The sequence below is a fragment of the Orycteropus afer genome, unplaced genomic scaffold, assembly GCF_000298275.1.
Source record: "Orycteropus afer afer isolate SDZICR_OR568_19922 unplaced genomic scaffold, OryAfe1.0 scaffold00244, whole genome shotgun sequence".
NCBI classification, from domain to species: domain Eukaryota; kingdom Metazoa; phylum Chordata; class Mammalia; order Tubulidentata; family Orycteropodidae; genus Orycteropus; species Orycteropus afer.
The window spans coordinates 4,621,907-4,649,830 of NW_006921831.1; the positions used below are offsets into that span (position 1 = coordinate 4,621,907).

The following is a 27,924-nucleotide window of genomic DNA, read 5'->3' on the forward strand; positions in this document are numbered from 1 at the left end:
CCCCCAAGCCCAGAAATAAAGCTCCGCGGCTCCGCGTCCCACTGCCCCACCTACCGTCCGCCGCGTCCCACCTGTCTCCCGGCTTCGCTCCCTCCCTTGCGCTCACTCCCAGCCCACGCACTGCGCCTGGCCGCGAGGCCTCTGGGTCCCCGGGCGGCCGCGCAGCCCCTCCTGCCGGGACCTTCCTGTGGCCGGGCCCTCTGACTCCCAGCCCTGAGCCCAGGGCCTTCACCGTCGCCTTCCTCCTCCGGCCTGCGACCTGCGCGGCTGGGCACGTGCGCTCCCCGCGGCCTGGAACCTACCGCTCATCTTCCTCCCTCTCGGCCCCTCCTGGGCCCCCAGCCCGCCCGTCCGCGCCCCCAAGGGCCGTGCCCCCAGCACACCGGGGAGCGTCGATGGGGCGGAGGGGACAGGCGGCCGCCAGGCGACAGCTGGGAGAGCGCGCCTTGACCTTCTGACGCGATCGATGGGGCCCGGGCAGCGTGGAGCCAGGGCGGTAGCCCCTCCAGCGCCCCCATCCCGCGCCCGGTCCCGGGGGCTATAAAGGGGCCGCGCGGCGCTCGGGACACGGCCGCGAGCGCTCCGCACATCCCAGGCGCCAGCCATGGCCTCGTCGCCCCCCGCCGCGCTCCTGCTCCTGCCGCTGCTGCTGCTGCTCCCGGGCTCCACCGCGCCCCCCGCGCCCCCCAGGTAAGGCGGGCCCGCGCCGCCGTCCCTGCCCGCCTGCAGCGGCCGGGCCCTAGGGAGCCGCTGGCGGCCCTGACCCGGCCCCGCGTCCCCCAGGGCCCTGCGACACTCGGACGGCACGTTCACCAGCGAGCTGAGCCGCCTGCGAGAGAGCGCGAGGCTGCAGCGGCTGCTTCAGGGCCTGGTGGGAAAGCGCAGGTGGGCGCCGGGCCGGGAGAGGGCGCTGCAGAGCAGGGGAGGGGGCGTGCTGGGCACCCCAAAGCTGCGGGAGGGAAGGGACCCCAAACGCGACAAGCCCCGGCTCACCCTTGCCCCACACCAGCAGCATTCGAGGCCTCTGACTCCAGGACTAATTTTTATTGGGGTTGGGGGGGGTCAGCGAGCAGCACGCAGAGAACAGCAGGACCAGGCCCCGGACGGTGGAAGGCCGCTTCTGCCTGCTGTGGTCCCAGGCGCCAGCCCTGCGGGACTGGTGAGCTGAGCAGCCCCAGCCTCGAGCTCTGAGCACCCCCTCCATTCAGGAACCGGACTTGGCAGTGGGGGGGGGTGACGCTGACACCCCAGTTTCACCCTCCAGCTCATCAGGCTCCTCTCTGCAGGACACCCCTGAGGACACCCCTGAATCCGGCCTCGTCTGGGGCAGGGCTGCCTCCCCCGCCCAGGTCTGGGGTCAGGATTTTGCAGCCAGACACCTTGGCACCTGAAGTGTCCCGGCTGCCCAGATGACGCAGGCGGAGAAAGGCACTTTCTGGACCTGGAGCCAGAGCCTGACCAAGGCGGGAGGGAGGGGTCGGACTTCCCTTCAATAAAGGAGGACTTCAGACCCTGGCCCCTTGAGCTCACAGTTCGTGTCATCTTGGACCATCGGGGCAGAACCTGCACGGGGAGAGGGGGGTGTCTTTATCTGGGGGAAGGAGGAGGTGAGGTGCAGGAATGTGACCACGCCTCCCTGCATTTATACTTGGGACCACAGATGCTGGCCCTGCCCCTTTATCTTGGCATTGGCGCCCCCTTGTGTCCACCTCTGGGAGGGGCGGAGCGCCTCCGCTGCACCCAGACCAGCTAACATTCCCTTGGGCCGTGGCCAGTGTAGACGCAGCAACAGGTCTGGGCCTGGAGGGGGCCAGGAGGCCCAGGCCAGCAGGAAGGGGTGACCGAGGGAGGGTGCCACGCAGGAGGACCGGAGACCCAGCGTCGGAGGACTTGACTGGGCATCTTAACTCCAGTGTGGCCCTCGGCCAGCAAAGGCCCCCACTGAGCCTGGGGAGTGGCTCAGGTTACTCCTCCAGGTAACAGGGTCAGGGATGACAGCGCAGCCCTGACAGGCACAGCAGAGAGAGGAGTCCCTGCCCCTCCAGCCCCTCCAGGAGCCCTTCCCAGCTGCCCACCTTGGCCAAGAGTTCCTCGACTGGGGGGCGGCTTATGAGGCCATGAGAGATAGGTGTGGGGCTCATGAGGCCAGGTGACAGTGACCCTCCCACAGTGATGGGGTGGGAAATACCACAGTGGGGGCTTTAACAAACAGAAATTGATTCTCTTGTAGTTTAACTCAGAAACTCACTGCCCTTGAGCCAATCTGACTCATAGTGACCCCTCCTTGGGTTTCCGAGGCGGTATCTGTATGGAGGTAGATTGCCCAACCTTCCTTCTGAGGAGCAGCTGGTGGGTTTGAGCCACCAGCCTTCTGGTTAGCAGTCAGATGCCTAGGCACTAGGCTACCAGAGCTCCTCTCTAGTAGTTTAGGAGGCTAGAAGCGTACATTTAGGGCCCAGCTCTGTGGAAAGGCTTTCTCTTCCCATGGGCCCTGAGGGAAGGTCCCTGTCTTTCCACCTTCTGTTCCTGTGTGATCTGCGTGTGGCTTGGCATCTCTCTGCCTGGTATCTGCTTCCTGGCTTTTATATCTCAAGTTGACTCAAAATACACCCTAACCCTGTCTCATTAACATCTCAAAGACAGCCACTGCCAAATGGGATTCTACCCACCGGCTGAGAGGTTACGATTCACAGCACAGGTTCTGGTGGGGAACTCAATCTGTAACACCCCCCGGCAGGAGCCCATGGGGACCCAGGGTCCACACCAAGCTGTTCCATCTCCATCTCTTGGGTCCTGCCCAGCCCTGCCTGAAAGAAGCTGACCTGTGTCGGGGGGGGGGGGGCAGGCAGGGGAGTGCCAGAGACATGCAAAGTGACTTTTCCTTTCCCTAGAGGGCTGGTGCCAAAGGAAGGACAAGCCGATTGATCAGAGATTGATCAGAGTGCCTGGTCTGAACCTCAAGGCATCGACCCTTAGAAACTTTGCCCAGAGGAAACCTTAGGACATGAGAGTGGGGACAAGCTGGGGGACCGCCTGGGGCAGAGCAGGAGGGGCAAGGAGAGGGAGCATGACAAACCCAGAGACCAAGGGTGGGGTGCAGCCCTGGTCCCGCCCACTGAGTCCCCCTCCAGACCCCAGCCCCTATCCCTGCCCAGTGAGTCCCCCTCCCGGCCCAGGCCCCAGCCCCTGCTCAGTGAGTTCCTGGCCCCAGCCCCAGCCCCTGTCCCTGCTCAGTCACGTCCCAGGCCCACGGTAGCCCCAAGCAGCACTCAGCTTCTGTGGGTGGACATCCCTCGAGCCCCAGCCAGCCCCAGCCCCAGCTCTGGACAGTGCACACCCTCGTCCCCTTCCAGTGGCTTCACCAGCTGCTGGCGGGAGCCTCCCTGGTGGAGGCCCGTAGTGGTAAAGGGTCATAAACTGGGGCGGTGCCCAGCAGGGCGAAGGTTGAAAGGCAGGAACTGAGGAACTGCGCCTGTAAGATTGGCCGCCCAGAGGGTCCTGACGAGCGGAGGCTGTGGCCGCCAGGATGAGGGCAGGAGCCCTGCTGTGGCTGCCGCAGCCACTGCTGCTGCTTCTCCTGGGGTTGCTGGGCCGAGCCCCAGGGGTTCAGGCCCAGGGTAGGCGGGTGGGGGCAGCAGAAGTGGCAGGCTGGGCCTGAGGTACAGGGACAGGGTTTAGAGGCCAGGGACAGAGGTGGGGGGGAGGGCGAAAGGCCGGGCGCTGGGGGTCAGGGCTGCGGCCTCTGAGAGACACCAAGCCTCCCCCCCGACTCTGCAGCCTGCTCTGTGGACAAAACCTTCTTGGAAATTGAGGAGAACAAGACTATCACCGAGCCCCTGGTGACCATCCACGTCCCTGAGGGCCAGCAAGTGACCCTTGGGCCCTCGTCCACACCCTCCACCTTTCAGATCCGGAACAGACAGCTTTTTCTCAACGTGATTCCCGATTTCGAGGTGCAGGCCCAGGAGGGGTGCCCGGGGGGAGGCTGGGCTGTTGGCCCCAGGGACCTGTGTTGGCCCCCACTGCCCTCTGCAGGGAAGTACTGTCCTGAGAGCTCAGGTCCCGGTGCCTTGAGGGCTCTGACGGGCAGGAGCCAGCTGGGCCCCAGACGGGCCCTGGGTCCTGACCCGTGACAGGCCCTGGGTCCTCACTGGTGACGAGCCTCAGCCTCAGTGTCCTGTCTGTATCCGCAGAGCAACCCCTTGCTGCAGGCACACCTGGAGTGCAGACGGGGGGACGTGGTGGTGAGTCCCCCTACTCCCTCCCCTCACCACCCACACCGATGCCCTCACTCTGGCTTCGCTCCGGGCGCTCCTGCTCTGTCCAGCGTCATTCTAGAGGACCTCACCCTGTGGTATATTTTCAATGCCACCATATGCTGATGATGCCCACCCCTACCCCAGCCCCAGGTTCGGATCCAGTCCAGCCACCACCAGCATGGCCCCTCAGTGAACAGAACCTACAAGCCACATGATCGCATGGCCCCCCACCTCTCACTCCACTACCCCCACACCACCCACACCCATCACCCCACACACCCCACCACTCCACGGCACCCCATTACTCTATACCACCCAAATCCCTCATCACCCCACTACCCCACATCACACCATCCCACTACACCATACCCCTCACTACCCCACACCCCACATCACCCACTACCCTACACTCTTTAGCACCCCACACCCCTCACCACCCCACACCCCTCACCACCCTTTCACCACCCATAGAAGCAGTGTGGGGGTGTCCTCATCAGACCTCTAACTTCATGAGGGGGAAGGAGGATCCACAATAACACGGACAGCCCATGGCCCAGTCCCATGAAGTGGAGCTCAGACCTGGCCACCTCCAACCTTTTTAACGATTCTGGCACCAAGCGTCCCTCCCCCAGTACTCTGCTTGTCTGCTGCGTTCAATGACAATTAATTTCAATGGCCAGACAGAGCTCAGACGATACAGTTATGGGGTTCATTAGGGAAATGACAGGCCACAATCCAGGCTCAGGAGCGCTCAGGACACAACGCTGGCATCAGGACAGTCTCCCCTCTGCCGTGCCCTCCAGCTTGGCCCGCTTTGGCCCTCAGCCTCTTGGCCTGGCCCCTGCCCTGCTCGGGGCAAGTGTTAGAAGGCACTGCTCACAGGTGCCCCGCACTCTGCCAACAAGCCTCCAGCCTGCAGTCCTCAGGAAGTGGCTCTGTCTCCTGCCGCCTCCTGATTTTGCTTCTGCTGTCTCCTCCCCCTGCCGTCTCCCCATCGTCTCCCCATCGTCTCCCCCTGCCGTCTCCCCATCGTCTCTCCCTGCTGGCTCCCCCTGCTGTCTCTCCCTGCCGTCTCTCTCTCTCTCTCTCTCTGCTGTGTCTCTCTGCTCAGGAGACCCATTGCAGGGATCTCCAGTCCAAGGATACGCTCTATTCCTGGCTCTTCTTTCTTGATGGTAGTGAGCTACCTCCCTCCAGGTAACAGGGTCTGAGAGGGCCCATTAATCCTGGTGAGATGGCAAAACTGGCCAATCCCCATGTTAGGGCTCCATGCAGAGCCATGTTCCTTATTTACATTATTCACAAGCGATCCAGTCCCTATAGTGGCCACAAGCACCTCACATTTGCATATTTCCACCCAGTCATCTGGTGGGGTCACAAAGTCCACGACCAGGAGAGCCAGACCAGGCCATTCACTGCACCTCGCCTCCCGTACCCCTCACCACCCACAGCTCTCGCCACCCACTTCTCACCACCCGTACCCCTCACCACACACAGCTCTCGCCACCCACTTCTCACCACCCGTACCCCTCACCACCCACCTCTTACCACCCTCACCTCTCACCACCCACACCCCTCGCCATCCACCCCTCACTACCCCACACCCCTCACCACCCATCTCACCACCCACATCCCTCAACACCCACATCTCACCACCCTACATCCCTCACCCCCCACACACACCCTTTACCACCCACACCTCACCCCCCTAAACATCCTAGCACTCTGACCCTGGTGTATTTTTTTTACCCATTTATTAAAGAAAATACCAAACACAAAACATAGAGCCCCCCTGCCCCCCCCCGCCCCCAAGCCCCTCCTTTCCACCCTACATGGAATGGTTTCCACTACGAATAGTTTTGTCTGTCTCCAAGAGACAAGGACCCTGCATTCAGACATGACCAGGACACCATCATCACCTCTGAGGAAAGCAGTGTTCGACATCCCTGCAGCCCAGGAAGGCTGTCTCCCAGTAGCCTCGCACGGCTCTTTCCACAGGCTGTGCGTGGGTCTGGGACAAGGAAGGTCCCTGTGGTGCTGCTGGTGGCCATCTCTGAGTCTCTCCTCATAGGCGGCGGCCCTTCTTGTTCCTCTGGGGTCCACCCTCCGCTGTGAAGCCCTTTCCCGTCTGTGAGGCCCTGCACAAAGCTAGAACGGGGCCCTCGGAGGCAGGCAGGCACGGGGAGGTGCCCGATGACCCTCCTTGCCACCCCCAGGTGACCCAGCTGAGAGTGTTCGTGTCTGTGCTGGACATCAATGACAATGCCCCCACCTTCCTGTTTACCACCAAGGTCACAAACGTGAGCGAGGTGCGTTTGAGGGGAACTAGGGCTGGGAGCCTGGCTGGGGCTGGGGCTGGGGCTGGACCATGGGGCTTGGTCCAGGGGGCATGCATGTGGCAGGAACAGGCCCCACTTCGTCCCCCAGGACACCCGGGTGAGCTCCATCGTTATCCCAGAGACAGAGCTGGAGGCCCAGGACCAAGACAAAGACGACACCTTGTTCTACACCCTCCAGGAAGTGACCCCAGTCCGTGCCCTCTAGCCCCTGCCCACCACTGCCCCTCCCTTCCGCCTCCTCCCAGGGTCTCAGGCTGTGTTCTCCCTTCCCAGGACGCCACTGGCTTCTTCTCCTTGGTGGGCGTGAACCGCCCCGCCCTGAGGCTAGACAAGAGGCTGGACTTTGATAAGTGTCGTAGCCTGACCTACCAGCTGCTGGCGCGGGTGAGCAGTCCCAGACTCTCAAGTCCCCACCGGCGCGGCCCCTCCCCGGCCCCAGGCCTGACCGGGGCGGCTATTACAGGACACGGAGGAAGAGGGCATACAGCCCAGCCACACGGCCACGGCCACGCTGACACTGAGCGTCCTGCCGGCTGACCTGCGTCCCCCCTGGTTCCTGCCCTGTGACTACTCAGATAATTATGTCTGCATCCAAGCCCAGTACCACGGAGCTGTCCCCACAGGACACAAACTGGTAACATGCAGGAGCCCCTCAAGGGGGCATGGCTGGGCACTCTTCTCGGCAAGCTCTGGTCTGCCAGGGAGGGCCAGGGCTCAAGGAAGGCCTGCACGGGCCCAGGGGACGGGGCCTGGCTCTGCCAGCCTGTGCGCTGGGGCCGCCCTGCGTGTAACTGTCAAACAGGCGCCAACCTTCCCCCAGGAACCGATCTAGCCCCAGCACATGGTGGGTGGCAGTAGACAAAGCCCCTCTGCAATCCCACTCGGAGTGAAATGCATGTTCCCCGTTGTCCAGGGAGGGCACTGAGGCTTTGGGGGACCTGGAGGGGCCATATTGGTTTTCTTGTGGGGATACCTCAGAGCCCCCGTGCAGGCCCTGAGGCACCCAGAGGCACATGTGGGCAAGTGGGGGCCCTGCGAGACTGGCCAGGAGAAGTGGGAAAGAGACCCCATCATGAATATCCCCACCTTGTAAACACGTAAGCACAGGCTGATCCTAACGGCCTTGGGCACACGGACCCTTCAAGGAACGAAACAAACAAAACCCCCACACCTACTGCCACTGAGATTCCAGCTCAGAGACCCCCACTGGGTTCCTGAGGCTATCAATCTTCATGGAAGTAGATTGTCCCATATTCCTTCTGCAGAGCAGCTAGCGGGTTTGAACCACTGACCTTCTGGTTAGTAGCTAAATGCTTTATGCACTATGCCACCAGAGCTCTCTTCAAAGAGCAAAGGGACTCGAAAGATCAGCACGCAGAGTTGGCGGGGGCCATCCAGAGCAGGTTGCGTGCACAGCTCCCTACCAGCAGCCCTGTAGGTCCCACCCCAGGCGGTCCCGGTCACTCTGTCTTAGAGCTCCTTAAGGGGTAGTGGGAGGGCCGTGCCAGGCCCATGCCACCCCTCCCACTCGTGCCCACAGACAGACCCTCTCACCCTGCGTCCGGGGCCCATCTACGCTGTGGACGGGGACCGAGGCCTCAACCAGCCCATCGCCTACAGCATCCTGGACGGTGAGTTCCTGGCCCCACCCCCACTCCTCTCTCCATGAGGCATTCCAACCCCATTTTGGACCGCTGTGGGCAGAGGGGTCCCAGGAGCCCCTGGACCTCAGGCAGAGGCATGAAGGCTGAGCGCCTGCCCCCCGCCACCCCAGGAAACCAGGGTGGTGTATTCTTCATCAACAAGTCCTCAGGCAACCTCACCCTGACCACGGGCATCCTCAGCCCCATGACCTTCCGGCTGCTGGTCAAGGTGGGTGCCAGCACAGGGCTTGCATGTGGGGAGCTGGCCAGGTCTCCGCAGCCCTTCTCAGCAGGAGCCAAGGCTCACTGCTCAGCGCTGTCTTCGCACCCCCAGGGCGAACAGGCGGACTTAGCAAAGTACTCGGTGACCCAGGTCTCGGTGGAAGCCCGTGAAACCCATGGGAGCCTGCCACACTTCCCCCAGAGCCTGTACCATGGCACTGTGGCCCTCGGCTTGGGTGCTGGTGCACCTGTCAAGGACACAGCCAACCCCTCTCAGCCTCTGAGGGTCCAGGCTCAGGACCCAGATTTCCCGGTACGCAGCATCCTGGGGGTGCCCAGCCCCGGCTGGGGGCCCTGCCTGGCCATCCAGGAATCCCTTGCTTGGTCCTGGGTCTGCCGTGTGCATGTGCATGTGTGTACATGTGTGCATGCGTGCACATGTGGGTGTCGGGGCAGCTCCTAGACCAGCACTCCCTTGGTCTCCGTATCCAGGAGTTCAACTCGGCCATCACTTACAGAGTCACCAACCACTCCTCCTTCAGGATGGAGGGGGAGGTTGTGCTGACCACCATCACCCTGCGCCAAATGGAGACCTTTTACATAGAGGTGAGGAGCGGGGGAGGAGGGCTGGGCAGGGGGGATGGGGTAACGAGGGGTGTGAGGACAGAGCAGCTGCCTCCCAACCCAGGTGGAGGCCAAGAACACGGTGACTTCGGCCACGGTGACCACAGTCGTGGCGATCCAAGCCCAGGACCAGGAGCCCACCCCTACAGGTGAGTGGCCAGGTGACGGTCAGTGCAGATCCTGCCGACGGGACAGGCAGCTGGGGACTGAGGCAAGCCCAAACCCTGTCCTCGGTCCCCAGGCCCCCCCAGACCTCCTACCCCCTCAGAGGCCGGAAGAACAACAAGACCTCCGAGCAGTACCACCTCTGAAGGCGCCAGGCCTCCTGGGCCCTCTCAGGGCCCCTCCACGACCAGCCCTGGGGGGGGCCCACACCCTCCCTCAGGTACAACTGGGAGGCCACCTGACTCGTCCACACCCAGGGGGCCCTCCACCGTGGGAACCAGCATCTCTCCCCCACCAGCCACATCAAGCAGTGGGGGTTCAGCACCAACCCCAGAGCTAAGAACCTCTCGGCCAACATTCCCTGGGCCCAGTAGGACCCCTGGGCCTTCTCAGGGCCCCTCCACGACCAGCCCTGGGGGCGGCCCACACCCTCCCTCAGGTACAACTGGGAGGCCACCTGACTCACCCACACCCGGGGTGCCTTCCTCTGCGGGAACCAGCATCTCTCCCCCACCAGCCACATCAAGCAGTGGGGGTTCAGCACCAACCCCAGAGCTAAGAACCTCTCGGCCAACATCCCCCGGGCCCAGTAGGACCCCTGGGCCTTCTCAGGGCCCCTCCACGACCAGCTCTGGGGTGGGCACTGGCCCACACCCTCCCTCAGGTACAACTGGGAGGCCACCTGGCTCACCCACACCCGGGGTGCCTTTCCCTGCGGGAACCAGCACTTCCCCCGCACCAGCTACACTGAGCAGTGGGGGTTCAGCAACGACCCTGGAGCCAGGAACCTCTCGGCTGACGTCCCCCGGGCCCAGCAGCACTCCTGGGTCCTCAGGTAGTCTCCTACTCACCGCATTTGCTCCAAAGTTGCCCTGGAACCACTGTAAGGCAGGCCCACCCCAGGCTGGCCATTGGGGTGCTATGCAGGGTTGGGGAGCTCTGGTCTGCACAGAGGGGCTCCAATATGGACATTGTGTGGAGGGTGGGGCAGAGGCCAGGTTTGGGGTCCGGTAGCCCCATAATTCCCAAGGCAGGCCACTCCCCTGACTCCCAGGACTCCCCAGATGATCCTGTTGTATTTGAACCCCTCCAGCCCACTTGGAGCTGACAGGCAGCAGCGCCCCTGGGCTCCAGGCGGCCTCCCTGTGAACACACAGCACTAAGGGATCAGTAGCATCTGCTTCCAAGGCCTGCAGCCCAGAAGGCCTGCCCCGGAGCCTGGCACAGGCTGGCATGGGAGGTCCTGGGCTGCCCTAACACGAGGTGCCTGTGTCGTTGGCAGGGGTGCCTGGGAGTGGGGGAGGCGGCACTGAGGGAGGAGGTCTCCCAGACGGTGGCCGTGCTGAAGACCGACGCTTCACGGTGGTCGAGATGGGTGTGCTAGGCGGGGTGCTGGGCGCCCTCCTTCTGCTGGCCCTGCTGGCCCTCACTATCCTCCTCTATAAGCAGTATGGCCACAGGTTCAAGTGCAGCTCCCGAGAAGCACTGGTGAGGGGGCCAGGGCAGCAACATGAGATGGGGAGGGGGGAGCTGGGGCAGAGGAGAGAGTTGGAGGAGGGGGAGAACTGGGGGAGGGGGAGAGTTGGGGGAGGGGAGCTGTGACGACACAAACCAGCCAGCGAGCCAGAGGGACATGGAGGACAGGGCCAGGCCAGAGTGGAGGGCCCCTTGTGGAAGCGTTGGGTGACCGGCCTCGGTCGACTGTCGCCCTGCAGGAGCCGCAGCCTGGAGGCTTTGACAACCTGGCCTTCGCAGCTGACAGCGAGGCCAACTGGGAAGCTGCGCCTGACCCCGGCCTCGACCCCGACCCTGACCCTGACCCCGACCTGGCTGAAGCCCTGGCCCCAGCGGCCCTGCCCCGCACGCCCCCCAGCCTCACGCCCACCAGCCCAGAGCCCACCAGCCCCGCGCCCCTGGCTGCAGCCCCTGCTGGGGACAGTCCCGCGGCCATGAGGTCCATCCTAACCAAGGAGCGGCGGCCCGAGGGAGGCTACAAGGCCGTGTGGTTCGGCGAGGACATCGGAGCTGAAGCAGACGTGGTCGTGCTCAACGTGTCCGGCCTGGACGATGCCGGCGACTCGGGCAGCGAGGGCAGCAGCCTGGAGGACGCCCCAGGTCCAGCCGGAGGTCCCCATGATGAGCCAGGCGCCGAGTCCACCTACATCTAGTGCGAGCCTGTCCCCCAGGGCACCGGGCCCGGAGCGCTGGCGTCCTCCGGTCCTGCGTGGAATAAAGTGAACTTTCCAGCCTCCAGGGTCCCTGCTAAGGCGCGTGGGGGGTGGTCCCGGGAAGGGACCTCTGGGGAAGGCCTGGGACATGACAAGAGGAAGGACGGCACCGCCACTTCCTGTCAACCACCTGGCTTGGGTGGGCACCCATGGCCCAGCCACCTGGCCCGTGGAAGTCCCCGTCCTGGGCTCACCCCAGCCGCAGAAGGGAAGTAGCCCGCTCTCGGGTCACAGCAGCCCCAGCTGAATCCCTTCCCTGAGGACACCGCAACCCCTCCAACAGCACCTGCTTCTGGACAGTGGTCTTGGAGACTCTGGTCACAGCCCCCTCCTGACGTCTCAGGGTGGCCACAGAGGAGCAGTCAGGGATGGGACCGTGGCCTGTGGGACTGAGGGTGGTGCGTCGGCGAGGTCACTGCGGGGCGTGGGGTCCGAGGTCCCAGGGTGGGTGCACAGCACTGAGGCTGGGGGGCGGGGATCAGTGCAGGGCGAGGCGGGGACAGAGTTGGTACTTGAGGGCCGCAGCAGGGCGAGACCTCGTGAATCCTCTGTTATCCCTAGTTAAGGGCACCAGCCATTCTCTTGACTCTGGAGTTCTCCAGTGTTCTCGTCCACACAATTTTCCTGACGAGTCCAAGCCCTGGGCTGGCTCGTGCCCTCCGCATTACCCAGGTCATGCCCTAACAGAAGTGTCTGGGGACCGGATGCAGGAGCTCTGATGCTGCAGTGGTTAAGGCATTCGGCTGTTAACCAAAAGGTTGCCAGTTTGAACTCACCAGCTCCTCTGGGGGAGAAAGATGAGGTAGTCCGCTTCTGTGAAGATTGACAGCCTCAGAGACCCCATGGGGCAGTTCCACTTTGGCCTCTAGGGGCACTGTGAGTAGGAATGGAGTGGTGGTTGTTATATGCCCACCAGTCGGACCCGACTTATATGACTCCTCCTTGGGTTTCCCAGGCGGTGTCACTACGAAAGTAGATTGCCCCCCATCTTCCTTCTGAGGAGTGGCTGGTGGGTTTGAACTGCCAGCCTTCTGGTTGGCTGTCAAGTGCCTTACACACTGCGCCACCAAAGCTCCCAGAATCCACTGGAGGACAGTGGATCTGGCTTCGGTTTCAACCCTAACTATAAGGAGCCCTGGTGGTTCGGCGATTACATGCTCTGCTAACCAAAAGATCAGCGGTTGGAACCCACCAGCCGCTCTGGCGGAGAAAGATAAGGCAGTTTGCTTCTGTAAAGATCGACAGCCTTGGAGACCCTGTGGGGCAGTTCCACTCTGCCCTCTAGGGGCGCTGTGAGTGGGAATCGATTCCAGGACAGTGGGTGTGGTTTGGTGTCCCTGTGGGTCCCCCACTTATCCCACTGTCCCCTCTCCGGGCTGCTGCCCAATTGGGCGCTGCCCGGAGTAACAGGTGCAGCTGGACTGTGCTTGGAGCTGCCCCAGCCCTGGGTCTGCTGTCCTCACTGGAGAGTCGGTGCAGGGGCACAGGGGACCCGCAGAGCGCAGGGCACCGGAACCGCCCGCGGTCCGGGCCACTTCCTCCTCGGTCTCGGGCCCCGCCCCGGGCCCGCCCTCCCCGGCCCCGCCCCCACCACTATAAAGGGAGCCTGCTCCGCTCGCATCTAGGAGACAATTTCCCGACCCGGCGGCTCCGGGACCCAGGTACTCCGGACCACTGCCCCTCGCGGAAAAGGAGCGGGGAGCTAGACCCCAGCTAGCTAAAGGGGTGGGGGCGCCGGGGAGAGGAAGGACGGGAGACAGAGGGCCCGGGGGCCGAGGACCCGAGGTGGGACCGGAGGCGAAGACCGCGTGCCGGTGGGGAGGGTCGGGGCCGCGGACCCGAGGTGGGGTGGAGGGGCTAGGACTGAGGGGCGAGTCGGGCCTGAGGACCGGGGCGCGGGCGGGGGCGGAGAGAACGGGACGCCCCGCCTCGAGTCTAGGTTTCGTTTTCCTGTGACCTGGCGGTTTCGCTTTTCCCACTCCTGTCATGTCTCCGCAGGGTCCAGCTTGCGACCGCCGTCCGAGCCTGGGTGCTGGCTGACCACCTGTGACTTCACATGTTACCGCCTGCCACATCTGTAGTCACACCCATAGCCACCTGTGCCGAGTAACCCACCCCTGGGCAAAGTCTGTGGCCACAACCCCCCAGTCCCCATCTGTCACCAGCCCGTGTCTGTGACATCCGAGTCGCACCTGATCAGACCTCTCACTTCAGCCCACCTCTGGCCTGTCCCTAAGGAAGGAGCGATGGCCTTGGCTTCTGATAGGTGAGCGCCTGGCCCGCTCCTGAGTGCCCACCTGGGGGTCTGGCTCCCGGCTCTGACCCGCGTGGCTGTTCCGCCCGCAGGGGGACCCCGCGCGTGCTGTTTGGAGAATGGCTTCTGCGCCAGGTCAGCAGCGGCCGCTACGAGGGACTGCGGTGGCTGGACGCGGCCCGCACGCGCTTTCGCGTGCCCTGGAAGCACTTCGCGCGCAAGGACCTGGACGAGGCAGACGCGCGCATCTTCAAGGTGGGCCCCTGGTCCCCGGAGTGGGGGGCTCCGCCCGGGCGCCCGCGGCTTCCGCCCACCGGGCCGTCGCTCTCTTATTCCTGCAGGCATGGGCCGTGGCCCGTGGCAGGTGGCCGCCCAGCAGCTGCCCGGGCGCCCTGCCACCCGCGGAGGCCCCGGAGCGCGCCGGCTGGAAAACCAACTTCCGCTGCGCCCTGCACAGCACGCGGCTCTTCGTGATGCTACAGGACAACTCTGGGGACCCCGCTGACCCGCACAAGGTGTATGCCCTCAACCCCGCACCAGGACGGGGAGGTGAGAGCGCCCTGAAGGCCAGGGCAGCGCGTAGGAGCTGGGGAGGAAGGGCGGCGGTCTGAGCAAGACCTGGCCTGTGGCGGCCGCACTAGGTGACATCTGTGCTTTTAGAAACTTCCTCCCTCACCCTCCCTAAAGCCACTACTCCGGGTGGAGGGTGGTGCCAAATCCTTGTTGGACATCCCGGAGGGGAGGCTGATGGAGGGCCTTTGGACCAGTGAACAGGAGGGCGTGCTCCTTGCTCCCCAGGAGGGGGCTGCTCAGGGGTTCATACCCAGGTCTCAGGTCACAATACCCCCTCCAAGGCCCCAGCAGGCATGGAACAGAAGAGGCCCCCACAGATGGCTGGCCCATGAGGGTAAGGTACCCCCACCCGCCTCTCTTCCGGGTACTGGGCACCACCTCCTGCCCAGGTTGGCGCTGCTTATGCTGGCCCTGTCTTCCCCGCAGGGTGAGCCAGCTGAGCAGCCCCTGGAAGCCGCTGGTGAGAGGCCCGACCCTGTGCTGGCCTGGGCTGGAGCAGCCAGTCGGAGCCTGGAGCCTGTCACCTTGCGCGGCCTCCCCGCCCCCGCTGATGGCGCCCAGGATCTCTTGCATCATGCTCTGCAGCAGAGCCACCTTGGGGACCATCTTCTGGAAGCATCATGGAGGGTGGCCCCAGCCCCCCAGCAGCCTCCTGGTGAGGAGCAGGAGTCACCACCAGTTGGACCCCAAGGTGGCCCTGAGCACAGGCCTGTTGGAGCGGGGAGTATGTGCTCTGCCCTGCAGGGTCCTGAGGGAGGGTGCTGGGGGCAGGGGCAGGAGACGCAGCTGCAGGCTGAGGGAATTTGGTGATCCGACAGGCTTTCCCCTCTCAGGCCCTGCGCTCGCCTCTGGGGAGCTGCACACACAGTGGGTCGCGAAGGCGGCCCCCAGCGCCCCCCCACAACCCTCAGCCTGGCACCAGGCCCTGATGACAGGTGAGAGGGGCTGGAACAGTGGTGGAGGGAGGGGCTGGGGCACCAGTATCAGCTCGGGCTCCTTGTCTTCAGATGCCTGCCCGCAGGTGGTGCAGGAGGTGGCACCCCACGCCTCACCTGCTCCCCTCCCCTGGGCCCCACTGGCAGGTAAGCAGCCAGGGGTGGGGGGGGCTCCCCTCCCCTGGGCCCCCCTGGCAGGGGAACAGCCAGGCCCCGGCCCCTCCTAGCCGCTCACGGGTCTTGTCCGTGCAGAGCCCAGACAGGAGACCCTGGAGGTGACCATCATGTATAAGGGCCGCCCGGTGCTACAGGAGATAGTTGGGCGCGTCAGCGTGCTCCTGTACGGTGCGCCCTGCCCCACCGCCAAGGCCGCGGGTGCCCAGTTCGTGGCCTTCCCCAGCCCCGCGGAGCTCCCAGACCAGAAGCAGCTGCGCTACACGGAAAAGCTGCTGCAGCACGTGGGCCCCGGGCTGCAGCTGGAGCTACGGGGGCACAGCCTGTGGGCACAGCGCCTGGGCAAGTGCCAGGTGTACTGGGAGGTGGGCGGCCCGCTGGGCTCCGCCAGTCCCTCCGGCCCTGCCCGCCTGCTGCCTCGCAATGCCGACACCCGCATCTTTGACTTCCGAGACTTCTTCAGGGGTGAGCCGTGCGTGGGCCCTGGGCCGCCCCGGAAGCCCTGCCTGGCCGGCAGCTCACTGAGCCCCTGCCCGCAGAGTTGGTGGAATTCCGGGAACGGCGGCGCCGCAGCTCCCCACACTACACCATCTACCTGGGCTTTGGGCAGGACCTGTCCACCGGGAGGCCCAAGGAGAGGAGCCTGATCCTGGTGAAGGTGAGGGCCACCATCTGGGCACCTGTCCCAGGACCACTGACTGCCCTCTCCTCCCCACAGCTGGAGCCCGGAGGTGGGGGGCAGCACCCTGACACCTGCCCCCTGCCTTCTCCCCTACCGCAGCTGGAGCCGTGGCTCTGCAGGGTGTACCACGAGAACGTGCATCGAGAGGGCATCTCCTCCCTGGATAGTGGCAGCCTTGACCTCTGCCTGTCCAGCTCCAACAGCCTGTACGACGACCTTGACCGCTTCCTCATGGAGCTAGGACAGCCTGCCTAGACTGGACCCCACAGCCCCATCCACTTCTGAATAAAAACCACTCCAGAAGCCTTGCACGGTGTTACCTGATGGCTGGTCACAGCTGTGTCTGAGGGGACAGAGCTGTCGGGCAGGACGGCTAAAGAGTGGTTGGAGGGGGGCCTGAGGTGGCCAGGACTGGGGCTGCGTGGGAGCTATAGGAAGGGAGGTGGGCACTGCACCCCGCCCTCCCGTGTTTTTACAGAACCAACAAATTCTATTCTAAAAAATATAAACCATTCTTGAGGCAGGAGATGGCCGGGGAAGCACTACCCAGCCAAGGTGCCTGGGAAAGGGGTCCCTGGGGACAGGGGAACGTGGCTGCTGGCCACTTGACAGCCCAGGCCCCGTCAATGCTGCTCTGCTCCCCAAGCTTGAGTGACTATTTCCCGGAATCCAACCTAATCCTAACAAGAGACCCTCCACAAAACACATGCACCCGGCTGTGGCAGGGAGGCCCTCAGCTCACCAAAGCCCCACCACACCACCACAGACTGCAGTCAGTCAAGAAGTTTCTAGAGAAGCCATCTTTGATAAATTAGAACACAACGGAAATCGTGTATCTAGAATATACATATAAAAAGTCCAGTTTGAAAGCGCTCGTCTGGGGCTGGGCCCCACATGAATCGAGGGAACCCCTCAGCTCCAGCAGGGCCGCCTCAGCCCTCCACCTCCTGGGGCGGCCCCTCCTCCGGCTCGGCCTTCTTGTGCCTCCGCATGTGGCGGTACTTCTCTACATAAGCCTTCACCAGGTTGGCCACCTTCGTGGGGTTGATCTCTCCGCTCTTGCTGTGGCAGATCTGGGAAAAGAAGTATGAAGATACAGACAGCCCTGTCACCAGGACACGGACCCAGGAGTCCTTGTCTGTGCCTCGCCTTTGCTGGGGCCCAAGGGCACAGCATGCTGCAAGCCGTCAGGGCTCTCGTTTCCAGGGACACGGTCCACCCGCTGATGGGTGCGGAGGCACCAGGAGCAAGGGTTTGGTGCAGCCAGTGCTGCAGTCAGTAGAGATACCACAGGAAGACCTCCCGCAGCACGCAGACCCGCACCCAGCTTGGCCATGCTCACCCCTCTGGGCAGCAGGCTGGCCAGCATCCCTGATGATCTCTCTGCCAAGTCTGCAAGCAGACACTCCCCAAGCCCCAACGACACTGTCCCCTCCACCGCCTCGCCCGCCTCCAGGGCTGAGGAAGGCAAAGATCTGGCCTTGGGGTCGGCTGCGGACCCCAAGGTCTAAGCAGACACCTGAAAGCACCGTGGACAGAGACAGGCCAGGCACCACCCGCCAGGCCCCAGCCCCACACCTTCTGCACGGCCTTGCGCAGAATGTCCTTGTACTCCTCCTTGGTGATCTCCCGCTTCTGGTAGAAGGGCTTGATGGCCAGCTTCACCTCCTCCACGGCCCGCTCCTGCATGTGCAGCTTCTTCATGTACTAGGCAGGACCAAGAGTGCGCGTGACACCCAGCACCACGTGAAAGGCGGCCTAGTGCCTTCTGCACAGACAGGAGAGGGTCTGGGCCTGGCCCAGGACTCACCTCCTCATTCTTGGCCTTCTCCCCGGTGGGCTTGGGAGCAGAGGCGTTCTCCTCCACATTGTTGGTTGTGGGGGCCAGGACAGCTGGCTCTGAGGTGATGGTCAGGGCAGTCTGCGCTGGGGCCAAGGCCTGTGCACCCCCACAGCCTGCCAGGGGAAGGCTGCCCTGCAGGAGAAACTGGACCGAGGGCTGGCTGACTAGTGCATAGGGTGGGCCACTCGAGGTCAGAGCAGGGCTGTAAACCTGACAAGAGAAGCCCCACTGAGCCCGGCAAAGAGCCCAGTCCCCACTCGACTGCCCAGGTGCTGGGATCCCCCCCCGGAGATGCTTGAGAGCTTGGCAGAAAAGAGAGAAGTGGCAAGATGGGGGCTTCCGCCCCCAGCCCCGACTGCAGCGCACACAGCACTGGTCTGAGGAGGGCTGGATCCCAGCACGAGGTCCCATGAGTGCTCCAGTCCCCACACCCACCTGAGAAGCATCTATGTCGGGGAACACAGGCTCAGGAAGTGCCTGGCTGGAAGCCAGTGGCTCCGGGCATGGTGGCACCTGGTGGAACACTGCTGGGCCCAGGTCCTCTGCATCCCAGACTACGTCCCTGGGCTTCTGTGGCCTGTGCAGCGGCATCCCTGACACAGAGAGGGAGAGTGAGTGCTCCACGGCCAGACCCAGCCCCCCTTCCAGGGTCAGTGCTGAAGGTGCCAAGGGCTGGGAGACTCAGACTCACGTGGTGCTTGGTCATCTGCAGGGGCACTGCCTCCCTCTTCCCGGAGGTTCCAGGTGACTCTCTTCACTGGAGCCTTCGATCGCAGCAAAGGCATCTGAGGGGTGGAGTCCTCGGGCTTTGCCCCATCATCTGCTGGACGTCCCACTATTCCCCCGATGGGCACCATTCCAACAGCCGGGCTCCCCTCATCCATGTCCTGCCCAAAAGGTGCCCTCTCCGGGGGCGCTTCTGTCAGAGGTGGGGGCCGTAGGTCATCGTCACTGTGCATCAGGGACACCTCCCTCTGGATGACGGCAAGGGCATGGCTGGTGTCTAGGCCTATGCTGCTGGCTTGGTCTTGTGCAGGGCCCGGTGCTGCTGGGGTGGGGCCCAGAGGGGCACGCTCTGGGGAGGAATCGGTGCTCTCAGGGGAGGGCGGGGAACTCATGTCATCCAGCTGGATGAAGACGGTGTCGCTGGAGAAATCCTCGAAGACGTGGCCTGCCTCCACGGAGTCGCCGTAGTCCAGGTCATCGGCTGCACGCTCTGTCAGCACCTCAGCCGTGGGGGGCACCTCTGGGGGGGCCTCAGCTACCCCAGCCACAGGCACCCCTGGCGAGGCCGCCGCCAGCACCTCTGCCTGCACCAGGGCAGGAAGCCTGGCCGTGGGCCCTGCCTCAAGTCCAGGGGTGAGCCCAGGTACCTCGTGCACAGCGGGTGGGGACACTTCCTTGGCATGCTGCTTCCTGTCTGGGGAGGGAGAGCGGGTTCGGGGCAGCCGGTCACGGGAGCGGGGCCGCCGCAGCTCCCGGGACCGGTGCTCTGGGCTCGGTGACCGTGCCCTCCACTTGCTCCTCTCCCGCGAGCGCCGCCGTCCCCGCGGCCGGGACACGCTCTCCTTCCTGTCGGTCCGCTCCCGGCTCCGCTGTCTGCGGTGCTTGTGTCTCCTGGCACGCTCTGTGCTGCTGGGTGGTGAGCTCTCCCGCCCTCGGGACCGGGACGACGAGCGCCGCACCTTCTTCCGCCTGCTCTCGTGGTATTCATGGGAGGAGCTGCCCGGGCTCACAGAGCGGGACCGCCTCCGGGTGCGGCCCCAGGAGCCCCGCTTCCTCTCGCGGCCCTTGGCTTTCTTCCTTTTGGCCCTGTCGCGGCTGCTGGAGCCCTCGCTGGAGGAACGCCGGGCCCGGGCCTTGGGTCGGTGCTTCCTGGCTGGGGGCTCGCTGGCTGGGGGTGAGGCCGACCGTGAGCTCCTCTCCCGAGAGCGGGACCTCGAATGGCTGCGGGACTGTGCCCTTGGCTCCTGGGTGGCGGCCTTTTCTTTCTTGTCTCCCTTCCGGCTGCAGGAGCTGGTGTCGGAGTGGGTGGGCGATGGTGAACGCAGCTCCACCACACGGTGGGTGGTGGTCGGCACAGGAACTGGGCTGGGTGGGCCATCCGGCCCCAGGACCGTCACGCAGGTGACTGTGCGGGCCTGCGAGTCGAAGAAGGCACTGCGCCGGGGCACATCCTCATCCCCACCCTCCCCAGGCAGCCCCGGCCCCTCCAGCTCCAGGTCGGAGGCCTCCCCAGGGCCCTCTCTGTCCCGGAGCCTGAGCCTGCTGGAGGCAGGCCCACGGGCGGACTCAGAGCCTGACCCGAAAGCCCCCTGCACAGTGTAAGAGGTGACACAGCGCACGGCGGGGCAGGCTGAGGCCTTGGGGCTGTGAATGGAGATAGTCCGTGTGATCTCAGAGGGCAGCAGGCCGGATCCCAGCCGCTCGGGACTGCTGCTGGGGGAGCTGGAGTCAGAGCCTGTGGGCTCAAACGGGTCGTAGATCTCACTCTTGAGCTGCTTAGGCTTTTTGAGGGAGAAGAGGGGTGCGGGGTTCTCCTTTCTCTGTACCTTGTTGTCAACTGGCCGGAACGTGTTACAGAACCCAGGGCTGGGCAGCCGGCTGGAGTGGGCTGCGTTCCCGGGAATGTTAATTCGGAAGCTCTCAAAGGCCGACCCAATGCCTTTGCCCCTGCTGGCTATACCAGAAGCTGGGCTGCTGTGGGAACTGGGGGCCGGGGGCTGGGGCCTCCCCGGGGCTGTGCCTGGCCCCTGGGGGCCCTGGCCGCTGGGCTCACCCTCTACCCGCGTGCCACGGCCTGGCTGTGTGGGCCCCTCCCTGCCCGTCAGCCGGCTGATGCAGGAACTGGGGATCTCAACACTCTGGCCCTGGGCGGGGGCCGAATCCGCCGGCCCACTGCTGCCACCACTGTCTCTCTTAATCTTTGGTATTCTGGGCAGCTCTGAAATGTCCCTTCTCCTGGGAGCTGGCTTTAAGGGATGCTCCAGCACTGGACGTCTTGGTGGTGAATGAGAGTCACTGCTGGGGACTTTGGGGGAGGTGGAACCCAGAGGCGAAGCACGTTTGCTGTCTCCGTTAAACTGCGGCTGGCTGCTTCTGTGTGAACCCAGTGTGCTGCTAGCCAAGGTCTGAGCCTGGACGCCCCCAGCCAGCGGGGCTGTGGAGGAGCCCAAGCTCACAGCTGGCCTCGCTGTGGACGCAGGGCCCCAGGAGGCCGGGGCTGGGACTGGGCCAGGTCTGCTTTGGGAGGTGGCGGAGCTCTCGGGCCTGCTCCCCAAGGGGGGTGGTTTGGGCTGCCGGCCACCACTTGTGCAAGCCCCAACCCCCTCAGACATGCTGAGTGAGCTTCGCCGGAAAGCAGCTGGTGCTGAAACGAGAAGGCAAGGGGTGGATACCTGAACACCGGCCTTCCTACCTGCTCCAGCAGTCATGCTGTACGTGCACCAAAAAGTGCCCAAGGCAAGGGGATATCCACCCGCCATAGCTAGAGATGCCCCTGCAGTCCACCCCACCCCCAATACGTGCCAAGACCCACAGAATTTGCCAGAGTGGAGTTCTGAGGGGCTAACAGCATGGCAGCCTGGACATGCCATAGCGACCCAAATCTCAGCTCTGTACTCTGTCCAGGTGGTCACAGAGGCCATATGGGGAGCCGTACACGTGCACGTACGCTCCCGCAAATACAGAGCAGCACCTCAGCACCTCAACCTCCCCCAACTTCAGAGGGCCCCAGCCCTGCAGTGTCTGGGAACCACGCCAGAGGGCAGTGTGCCCAGCCCCACCAGCACAGACGGCCCCAGCACCGAGTCTGGGAGCCACGCTGGACGGTGGGCTGCAGTCCCGGGTCGGGGTCGGAGCCCCTACCTGCCCTCTTGGCGCTGAGGGAGCCATCGCGGTGGATGATGACATCGTCGCCGCTCAGCATCAGGAGGTTCTGGCTGCACAGAATGCTGCCCAGCAGGTCGGGGACGGGGGCGGCCTCCACGGGGGGCTCAGGTGCGGTGGCAGCAGAGACACCACCCCTGAGGACACAAGGGAGGCCTGCAGTTGCCACCAACGCATATGCTGCCAGCGCTCAGGAGAGGAGGAGGGCTGGTCTCCAGGCCGGGTCCCTCCCTGCTGCGGCCTGGGATACCGTAGGTGGGTGGACCCTTGAGCCATTCCTTGTGTCAGTCAGTCGGAAGCCCGGCAAAGGGGTGGTCCCAGTGTGCCCACATGTGCCCAGGCTGTGGCTGACAGCAGAGGCCCCTCCCATACAAGAGGGAGGGCCCTGACCACGTGGCCGAGGGAGAGGCTCGTGGAGAGGCGGGCTCGCCCCAGGCACTGCAGCCACTCCGCCCTCTGCCTCAGCTGTGCCCACTTCCTCATCTCCAGGACTCGGTGTGTGTGAACCAGGAAGGCTGGGGTACCACGGAACATCTGGCAACACCAAGAGAAGTGGCCAGCACACACGAACAGAGCCCAGTGGGCCCCCTGGTGCCCAGAAGCCTCCCACTTGCTCGTACCTGGAAAGCCCCACGGAGACGGGCCTGGCCACAGGCTGGTGTGAGCGCAGCGCTGACTGGGACAGGACTCTCCTCTTGGCACTCAGGGGAGAGGCAGGGTTTGTGGAGAGCTCGTCACTGCTGAGGGGACACGGGCCAAAGGGAAAACAAGTGACCTCATGCCCCCACACGCCAAGGCTCAGTTGCTCCAGAGGCCTCAAGGACACTGGGTATGGATGGACTGAGAGCCACAGCCAGTCGTCAGCATCCAGAATGCAGGACAGGGCTCTGCACCTGTAGCTCTGAACACCCTGACCCCCCTCAACCTCTTGACTGGAGACGTGGCCTGGTTCTACGTCAGGATGACAGCACCCAGGGCCCACGCGCACACTGATTGAGCCGAGGGAGAGTCTGCAGAGCTGGGAAGTGCACCGTGGCCATGCCAAGGAGCTGGGTGGGAAGCTGCGTGGCAAGGCACTCACCTGTCGAAGGGGTCCAGCTCATGAGGGTCCCCAAACAGGGACAGAGGTGCAGCTCCGATGTCTGCCCGCATCAGCCCCAGCGACGGGTCGGTGGGCTTGTACACAGATGGGAAGGAGGCACCGAGAACAGGTTTCCGGAGGCCCAGTGTCCTGGCAATGCGGGCGCGCGCTGTGACCTCGTTTCTGACCTAAGCAACAGGGAGAAGGGGCTGGTAACTGAGAGGAGAACTGGAGAGTTCTGGAATGCCAGTTACAACACTAATTAGCAGCCCCAAATAGTAGGCAAGAACCTTCTCTACTCGTTACAATGTTTAGAAGTTTTACTAAACCCCCAGGAGTGAACAAACAACCCCACACCCACCACAAACCACCGGACTACCTGCCAGCCTGAGCCAGGACCTGCATACCAAGCTAGCTGTCTTCCACAAACACCCACAGTACAGGAACCTGGTTCCACTCAGACCGACTAACAGCTGTCGTTTTAAAACCACTTGAGCAGATGCAGAATACAAGCATCTCGGTTACTGTCATCCCCAAATCACCAGAAATCACAAAGGACCAGAGGCTCCTCTACCCTGGTGCCCACGGCCCCTTCTCAGCAGGGTATCCTCATGTGTAGAAGCACCCTACAAAGAGCCTGTAGGCCTCTCCATGCACCTGGCAGTGATCGGGAAGCAGCCAGAAGCAGCTAATACAGAAACTTCCCCCAGCCAGGAGGATGTGAGCCGCAGGACGGTGCCCAGAGCTTTCTGGCAGAGCACACAGATGGCACCATGGGGGAGCTGGGGGCGGAGTACTGAGGGCAGCTCCAAGGGAAGTGCACCCCGCAGTCACGGGACCGGGCAGCAGCAGGGACAGAGGGACACCTGGAGCCTCGGGGACCGGGCGGCAGCAGGGATGAAGGGACAGAAGGGTAGAACTTTAGCTTCCACTCGTCTGAAGCCCCAGGAAATGGATACTGATCTGAGCCTAAACTCACACCCAGAAGCTGCAGATGCTCCAAGTCCAGCTTTGTACACTGGGTTAGAGCACCATGGAGTACAGCTTGGACTCCAGGTGAGAACAAGGCCAACAACACAGCCGCACATGCGTGGGGAGGGGCACATGGTGACCCGTGGCTGCCAGATGAGTGGAAGGGCCTGCCTCGGGCAAATGTGCCCCAAAGACCCAGTTTTACCCACAGTGGACACTCTGCCTTGGAAGACCTCTGCCATGGGCCCTTCCCTCTAGAGCAGCCCCTCATGGCCTCCACCCAGCTTCCAGATCCAAGCACCCATTAACGTGCCCCAATACCTGACAGCCTGTGGCATGGTCCTCATACCCACCACGCCCCTCCTGACAGGGTCCCCAGCAGCTTCCAACAGGGTTGTACCCAGCCCCCCAACATGGCCAGCTCCAAGGGGCCTGGAGACCCTCTAGCCTCAGTCACATCCACATTGCTGCCGGCTAGTCATTTACCAGCCAGGGCTACGAAACACAGAGGACAGGCCTTCAGCACTCTCCCAGCACTTAGCAACACTGTCACCTTCAGCTTTCTCCCCTTCCTCTTCTTCCCACGACTCTGGCGTCTCTTAGATCTTGCTCCCGAGTGATTAGTTCTCACAGAGGATCTGGATGGGGTCTTCTTTCTACCTAGGACCTTCTTCCGTTTTCCTAAAGAGAACATGGAGAGGCTGGGCTTCACCGTGTGCACCCAGGAGGGGGCTCCAGCACAGGGCTGATGCCTAGGGGGCTCACACCACTGGTGCCTGCAGAGCCCACGCAGGCAGAGACAGGTGTGGGAGAAGAGGGATGGATGGGACTCGTGCGTGCAGGTAGTGGTGCCTGGGGTGACGTGGACTCACACACACATGTACTGGCTTGCACATTCACACATGGATAGGGTGAGTGTCTGAGCCCAACTCAGACACTGTGTTCTGTACACTTTAGTTCGCAGGTTTCACTTTTAGAACCACGACGTATCTTATACAATGATGGCGCAACACTGAATTAGAGAAAACACGCTTGGCAATAAAAAGTGTGACCCTACCTGTCTCCAGAGGGCAGTGTAGCCCCTGAAGAAGACACCCGAGAGCCCTGGCAGCAAAGAGCCTCACTTGACTGTCCCGGACACGAAACAAAACGACCACCACAAACCCCGTGTGTTGGCCAGAGCAGCCACTGAGACACTGCTACATGGGCTGGCAGCGGCTAGGGCACACGCCTCCACCCCAGGCTCCCGGCCGGCATGAGGATCACCACGTGGAGGACGGGGAGGAAAGGGGTATGAACCCAAGATGCATGCTGCCATAAAACATCCGTGACTCAGGTCCCCAGCTCTGATGACTGCCACCGGAGATGTGACCCCAGTCCTTGGAAGGTGGGAGGGTGGGACTCAGGCTTTCCCCCTTTGCCCCCCACTGCACCAGAGTGAGTGAACAGCACTAAGGGTAGGGTCCTGTTCACAGGAATTTTCCAGCTACCGCAAGGGGCAATGGTGGGACCCCAGCTGCACAACCTCGCCTCTGACCCCCAGGCAGGCCACCAGCCAGCACATGCTGCTCGAATGGAGTGTCTCATAGAGACAGGAAGCAAGTCAGAGCCCTCAATGACAGACAACAGCAGAGAGACACCCAGCTTAGACTGTGGGGCAGCCTGCAATACCCCCAGCTGGACTGTGCAAAGACAGGGCCAGGAGCGGACCTGCACACCCAGAGTAGCCGTTGCCGCCTGTTATGGTGCGAATCATGTTTGGCTTTTGCCTCAAATAAACTATTTCTACAACTGCTATTGTGTTTACGACACAATCAGAGATGCCAACATGTGACGTGAAGGAATTACTATCTGCTTCTTGACTCACACCGGTACTGTGGCTGCGTCTTAAAAGACTGCCTCTCGCTTCAGGAATGTGCTCCTAAGCATTTGCAGATGGGGTGATGATGAGGTGGAGGACCTGTGTTACCATGAAATGGGGAAGTGAGGAGGCAGAAGGAAACAAGTGCCCCCAAGCTGCCAGACGATGGGCGGGACACTTGAGTCACGAGGCAATTCTTACACGTGCATGTTAGCTGTGTGTATGAGGTGTAGCCTGTCTATGAAAAGTGTGACAGATTACAAAACCCAGAAAACATTACAAGCAAGATAACACAAGCGAAGCATGGCCAGACAGAGGAACTGGCCCAGCCAGTTGCGTTTCAGGGACAATCTACACTGCTGTCTGTCGTCACAGTGATGCTTCAAGACAATCTGGGTGAAAGGAACACATAAGTGATTACTGGTCAGAGCTGAGAACGTGTTTTTGGACATGAAAGAAAGGAAATGAGAATGAAGATACAAAGTTAAGTAAAACCCTGTAATCCTGAACTTGAATTTGAAGTATCAGTATCATCCTGCAGAGTATTCTTAAAAAACAACAAAAAAGGACCAACAGACTGTCCCCTGTGGCTGCTGAAAGCAGAGAGTGGGGGTGAAGAGCACGCCCGTGCTCAGAGCGACGCCAACGTGGGGACCCGCATCCTGAGCCCCGGGTGGGACGTTCTGAGGCAGGGCACCTCAGGGGTGTTCCTGCCTGAGTTTAAGAGAGCAAACCCAAGGGGAGGGGCATCCTACAACACCAAGTCCTGTCGAATGCAAACATGGGCTGCAGGAGATGTCCTGGAATAAAAGACGCTAAAGCGACCTGAGCCGAGACACAACACGTGGTTATCCTGATGAGAACCCCAGACTGAAGGGTGAAACAGAACATGGGCCGTGGCTTTGTCAAGTGTTTTATCCAAATTAAACCCCCTGACTGGCCACACGGCAATAACCTGAGAAGACCATCCACGGTCTCAGGAAACACGTACTGAGGTGAGGATTAAGAGCACGACACAGTCAAGGAGAAAGGCCTCCAGGACAAGGACCGGCTACTTCAGTCAACCAACTGCTAGGGAAAGAGGACAAAGGCCCCAAGGCTGGGGTGTTGCCAACCCCTCAGGACACTCCATGGGCTTCCGGGGCACTTCCCAGGGAAGAAACATTTTCAGCCAATCTGGGAAATCTGAGCACTGCTCATTTAATTTTATGAAGTAATCCTGAACACGTGTGGCAGTGTCTGCAGGACTCGGGTCAATGGAATGTGCTTCCGCCCAGGCCACCACGGGCAGCGCACAGGGCCCCCCAAGCTCATGACAATGCCAATGACAGACGAGACCCACTGTCGGCCTCTGGAGACCAGCAGTCAGTCTGCAAACTGAGGAACAAACAGGAGAGTCTACATCGCTTTCTCATAAGTGCCGCAGCTAGCAAGGAAGGGGCAGTGGGTACGAGTGAACTAAAGGCTGCAGGCCCAGAAAAGGGTTAGAGAACACAGACAGCAGGAAGACCCCGCGGAGAAAGTGGAAGGACTCACTCAGGACGGGACGGCACCAAGACCCAAGGAGCAGGTGGAAGGATGTGCTTGGGATGGGACGGCATGAAGACCCAGGAAGCAGGTAGAAGGACATGCTCGGGACAGGACAGTATGCCACAATGTCACTGTTCTTGTCAACATTCAAAACTTCTGCCACTTCTAAAGACTCCGTCGAGAAGGTGGAAGGAATCGCTCAGGGTGGGACAGCACGCCAGCATGTCGCCAACCTACTCCAGGGCCAGCACCTGGGACACAGAGCTCAGCACTCAGGTAAAAGGCGACCCCATGAAACCTGGGCAGAGGTTTGCACACCTAGCTTACGTGGGAGCACAAGTGGCAGCTAACACACACAACGCACGAGGTGACTGGTCATTTGAGAATGACTACCACAGTGCAAGTGTGCCTTCTGAGTGCCATTTTGCCATGTGGCTTTGGGCTGAGTTCATTAAAATGCACCATCAAGGCGGGTGTCCATGATCAGGTATAGGGTTGGCAGACGATGCTTCTACAAGTGTATTGTACGTTCTGTAAGAATTTCCAGGTATATGCATAATGTGGATGAACTTGGAGGACATTATGCTGAGTGAAATAAGTCAGTCACAAAAGGACAAATATTGTATTAGTCCGTTATTGTAAAAGTTAAGG

The 27,924-nt window shown here is 62.3% G+C and overlaps 3 protein-coding genes across 3 annotated transcripts in view; 2 read left to right on the forward strand and 1 right to left on the reverse strand.

The window, feature by feature from the left end:
* Nucleotides 1-604: 604 nt before the first annotated feature.
* On the forward strand, nt 605-11,420 carry CDHR5 (cadherin related family member 5). The gene is made up of 18 exons (XM_042782112.1): nt 605-690; nt 784-885; nt 1,067-1,159; nt 1,265-1,356; nt 3,778-3,953; nt 4,194-4,244; nt 6,476-6,568; nt 6,687-6,788; nt 6,872-6,982; nt 7,062-7,232; nt 8,139-8,229; nt 8,373-8,470; nt 8,576-8,776; nt 8,956-9,069; nt 9,152-9,236; nt 9,329-10,087; nt 10,535-10,740; nt 10,968-11,420. Exons 1-18 carry the CDS (start codon nt 605-607, stop codon nt 11,418-11,420), a joined length of 3,084 nt encoding a protein of 1,027 aa, XP_042638046.1.
* Nucleotides 11,421-13,726: 2,306 nt separating this feature from the next.
* IRF7 (interferon regulatory factor 7) lies at nt 13,727-16,353 on the forward strand. The gene is made up of 10 exons (XM_007949360.1): nt 13,727-13,746; nt 13,827-13,989; nt 14,076-14,283; nt 14,589-14,641; nt 14,734-14,962; nt 15,141-15,242; nt 15,315-15,389; nt 15,495-15,881; nt 15,956-16,074; nt 16,198-16,353. Exons 1-10 carry the CDS (start codon nt 13,727-13,729, stop codon nt 16,351-16,353), a joined length of 1,512 nt encoding a protein of 503 aa, XP_007947551.1.
* Nucleotides 16,354-17,030: 677 nt separating this feature from the next.
* The window catches only part of PHRF1 (PHD and ring finger domains 1), a 27,930-nt gene continuing 17,036 nt past the window's right edge, over nt 17,031-27,924 (reverse strand). Inside the window, exons 9-17 of the mRNA XM_042782102.1 lie at nt 24,436-24,563; nt 22,911-23,098; nt 22,450-22,569; nt 21,809-21,966; nt 18,633-21,311; nt 18,377-18,534; nt 17,909-18,151; nt 17,677-17,805; nt 17,031-17,171 (exon numbers count right to left, since the gene is read on the reverse strand). Of these exons, the coding sequence (XP_042638036.1) occupies nt 17,031-17,171; nt 17,677-17,805; nt 17,909-18,151; nt 18,377-18,534; nt 18,633-21,311; nt 21,809-21,966; nt 22,450-22,569; nt 22,911-23,098; nt 24,436-24,563 (3,944 nt within the window). The remainder of the gene's footprint in view (nt 17,172-17,676; nt 17,806-17,908; nt 18,152-18,376; nt 18,535-18,632; nt 21,312-21,808; nt 21,967-22,449; nt 22,570-22,910; nt 23,099-24,435; nt 24,564-27,924) is intronic.

What these genes read in the sequence shown, in the direction of transcription:
- CDHR5 (XM_042782112.1), top strand. Translation starts at nt 605, where the DNA reads ATGGCCTCGTCGCCCCCCGCCGCGCTCCTGCTCCTGCCGCTGCTGCTG. An exon ending in CCAGGAGCCCACCCCTACAG is followed by an intron (nt 9,237 to 9,328) that starts GTGAGTGGCCAG and finishes CTCGGTCCCCAG; the next exon opens with GCCCCCCCAGACCTCCTACC. An exon ending in GCAGCTCCCGAGAAGCACTG is followed by an intron (nt 10,741 to 10,967) that starts GTGAGGGGGCCA and finishes GTCGCCCTGCAG; the next exon opens with GAGCCGCAGCCTGGAGGCTT.
- IRF7 (XM_007949360.1), top strand. Translation starts at nt 13,727, where the DNA reads ATGGCCTTGGCTTCTGATAG. An exon ending in CAGACGCGCGCATCTTCAAG is followed by an intron (nt 13,990 to 14,075) that starts GTGGGCCCCTGG and finishes TTATTCCTGCAG; the next exon opens with GCATGGGCCGTGGCCCGTGG. An exon ending in CTTCCGAGACTTCTTCAGGG is followed by an intron (nt 15,882 to 15,955) that starts GTGAGCCGTGCG and finishes CCCTGCCCGCAG; the next exon opens with AGTTGGTGGAATTCCGGGAA.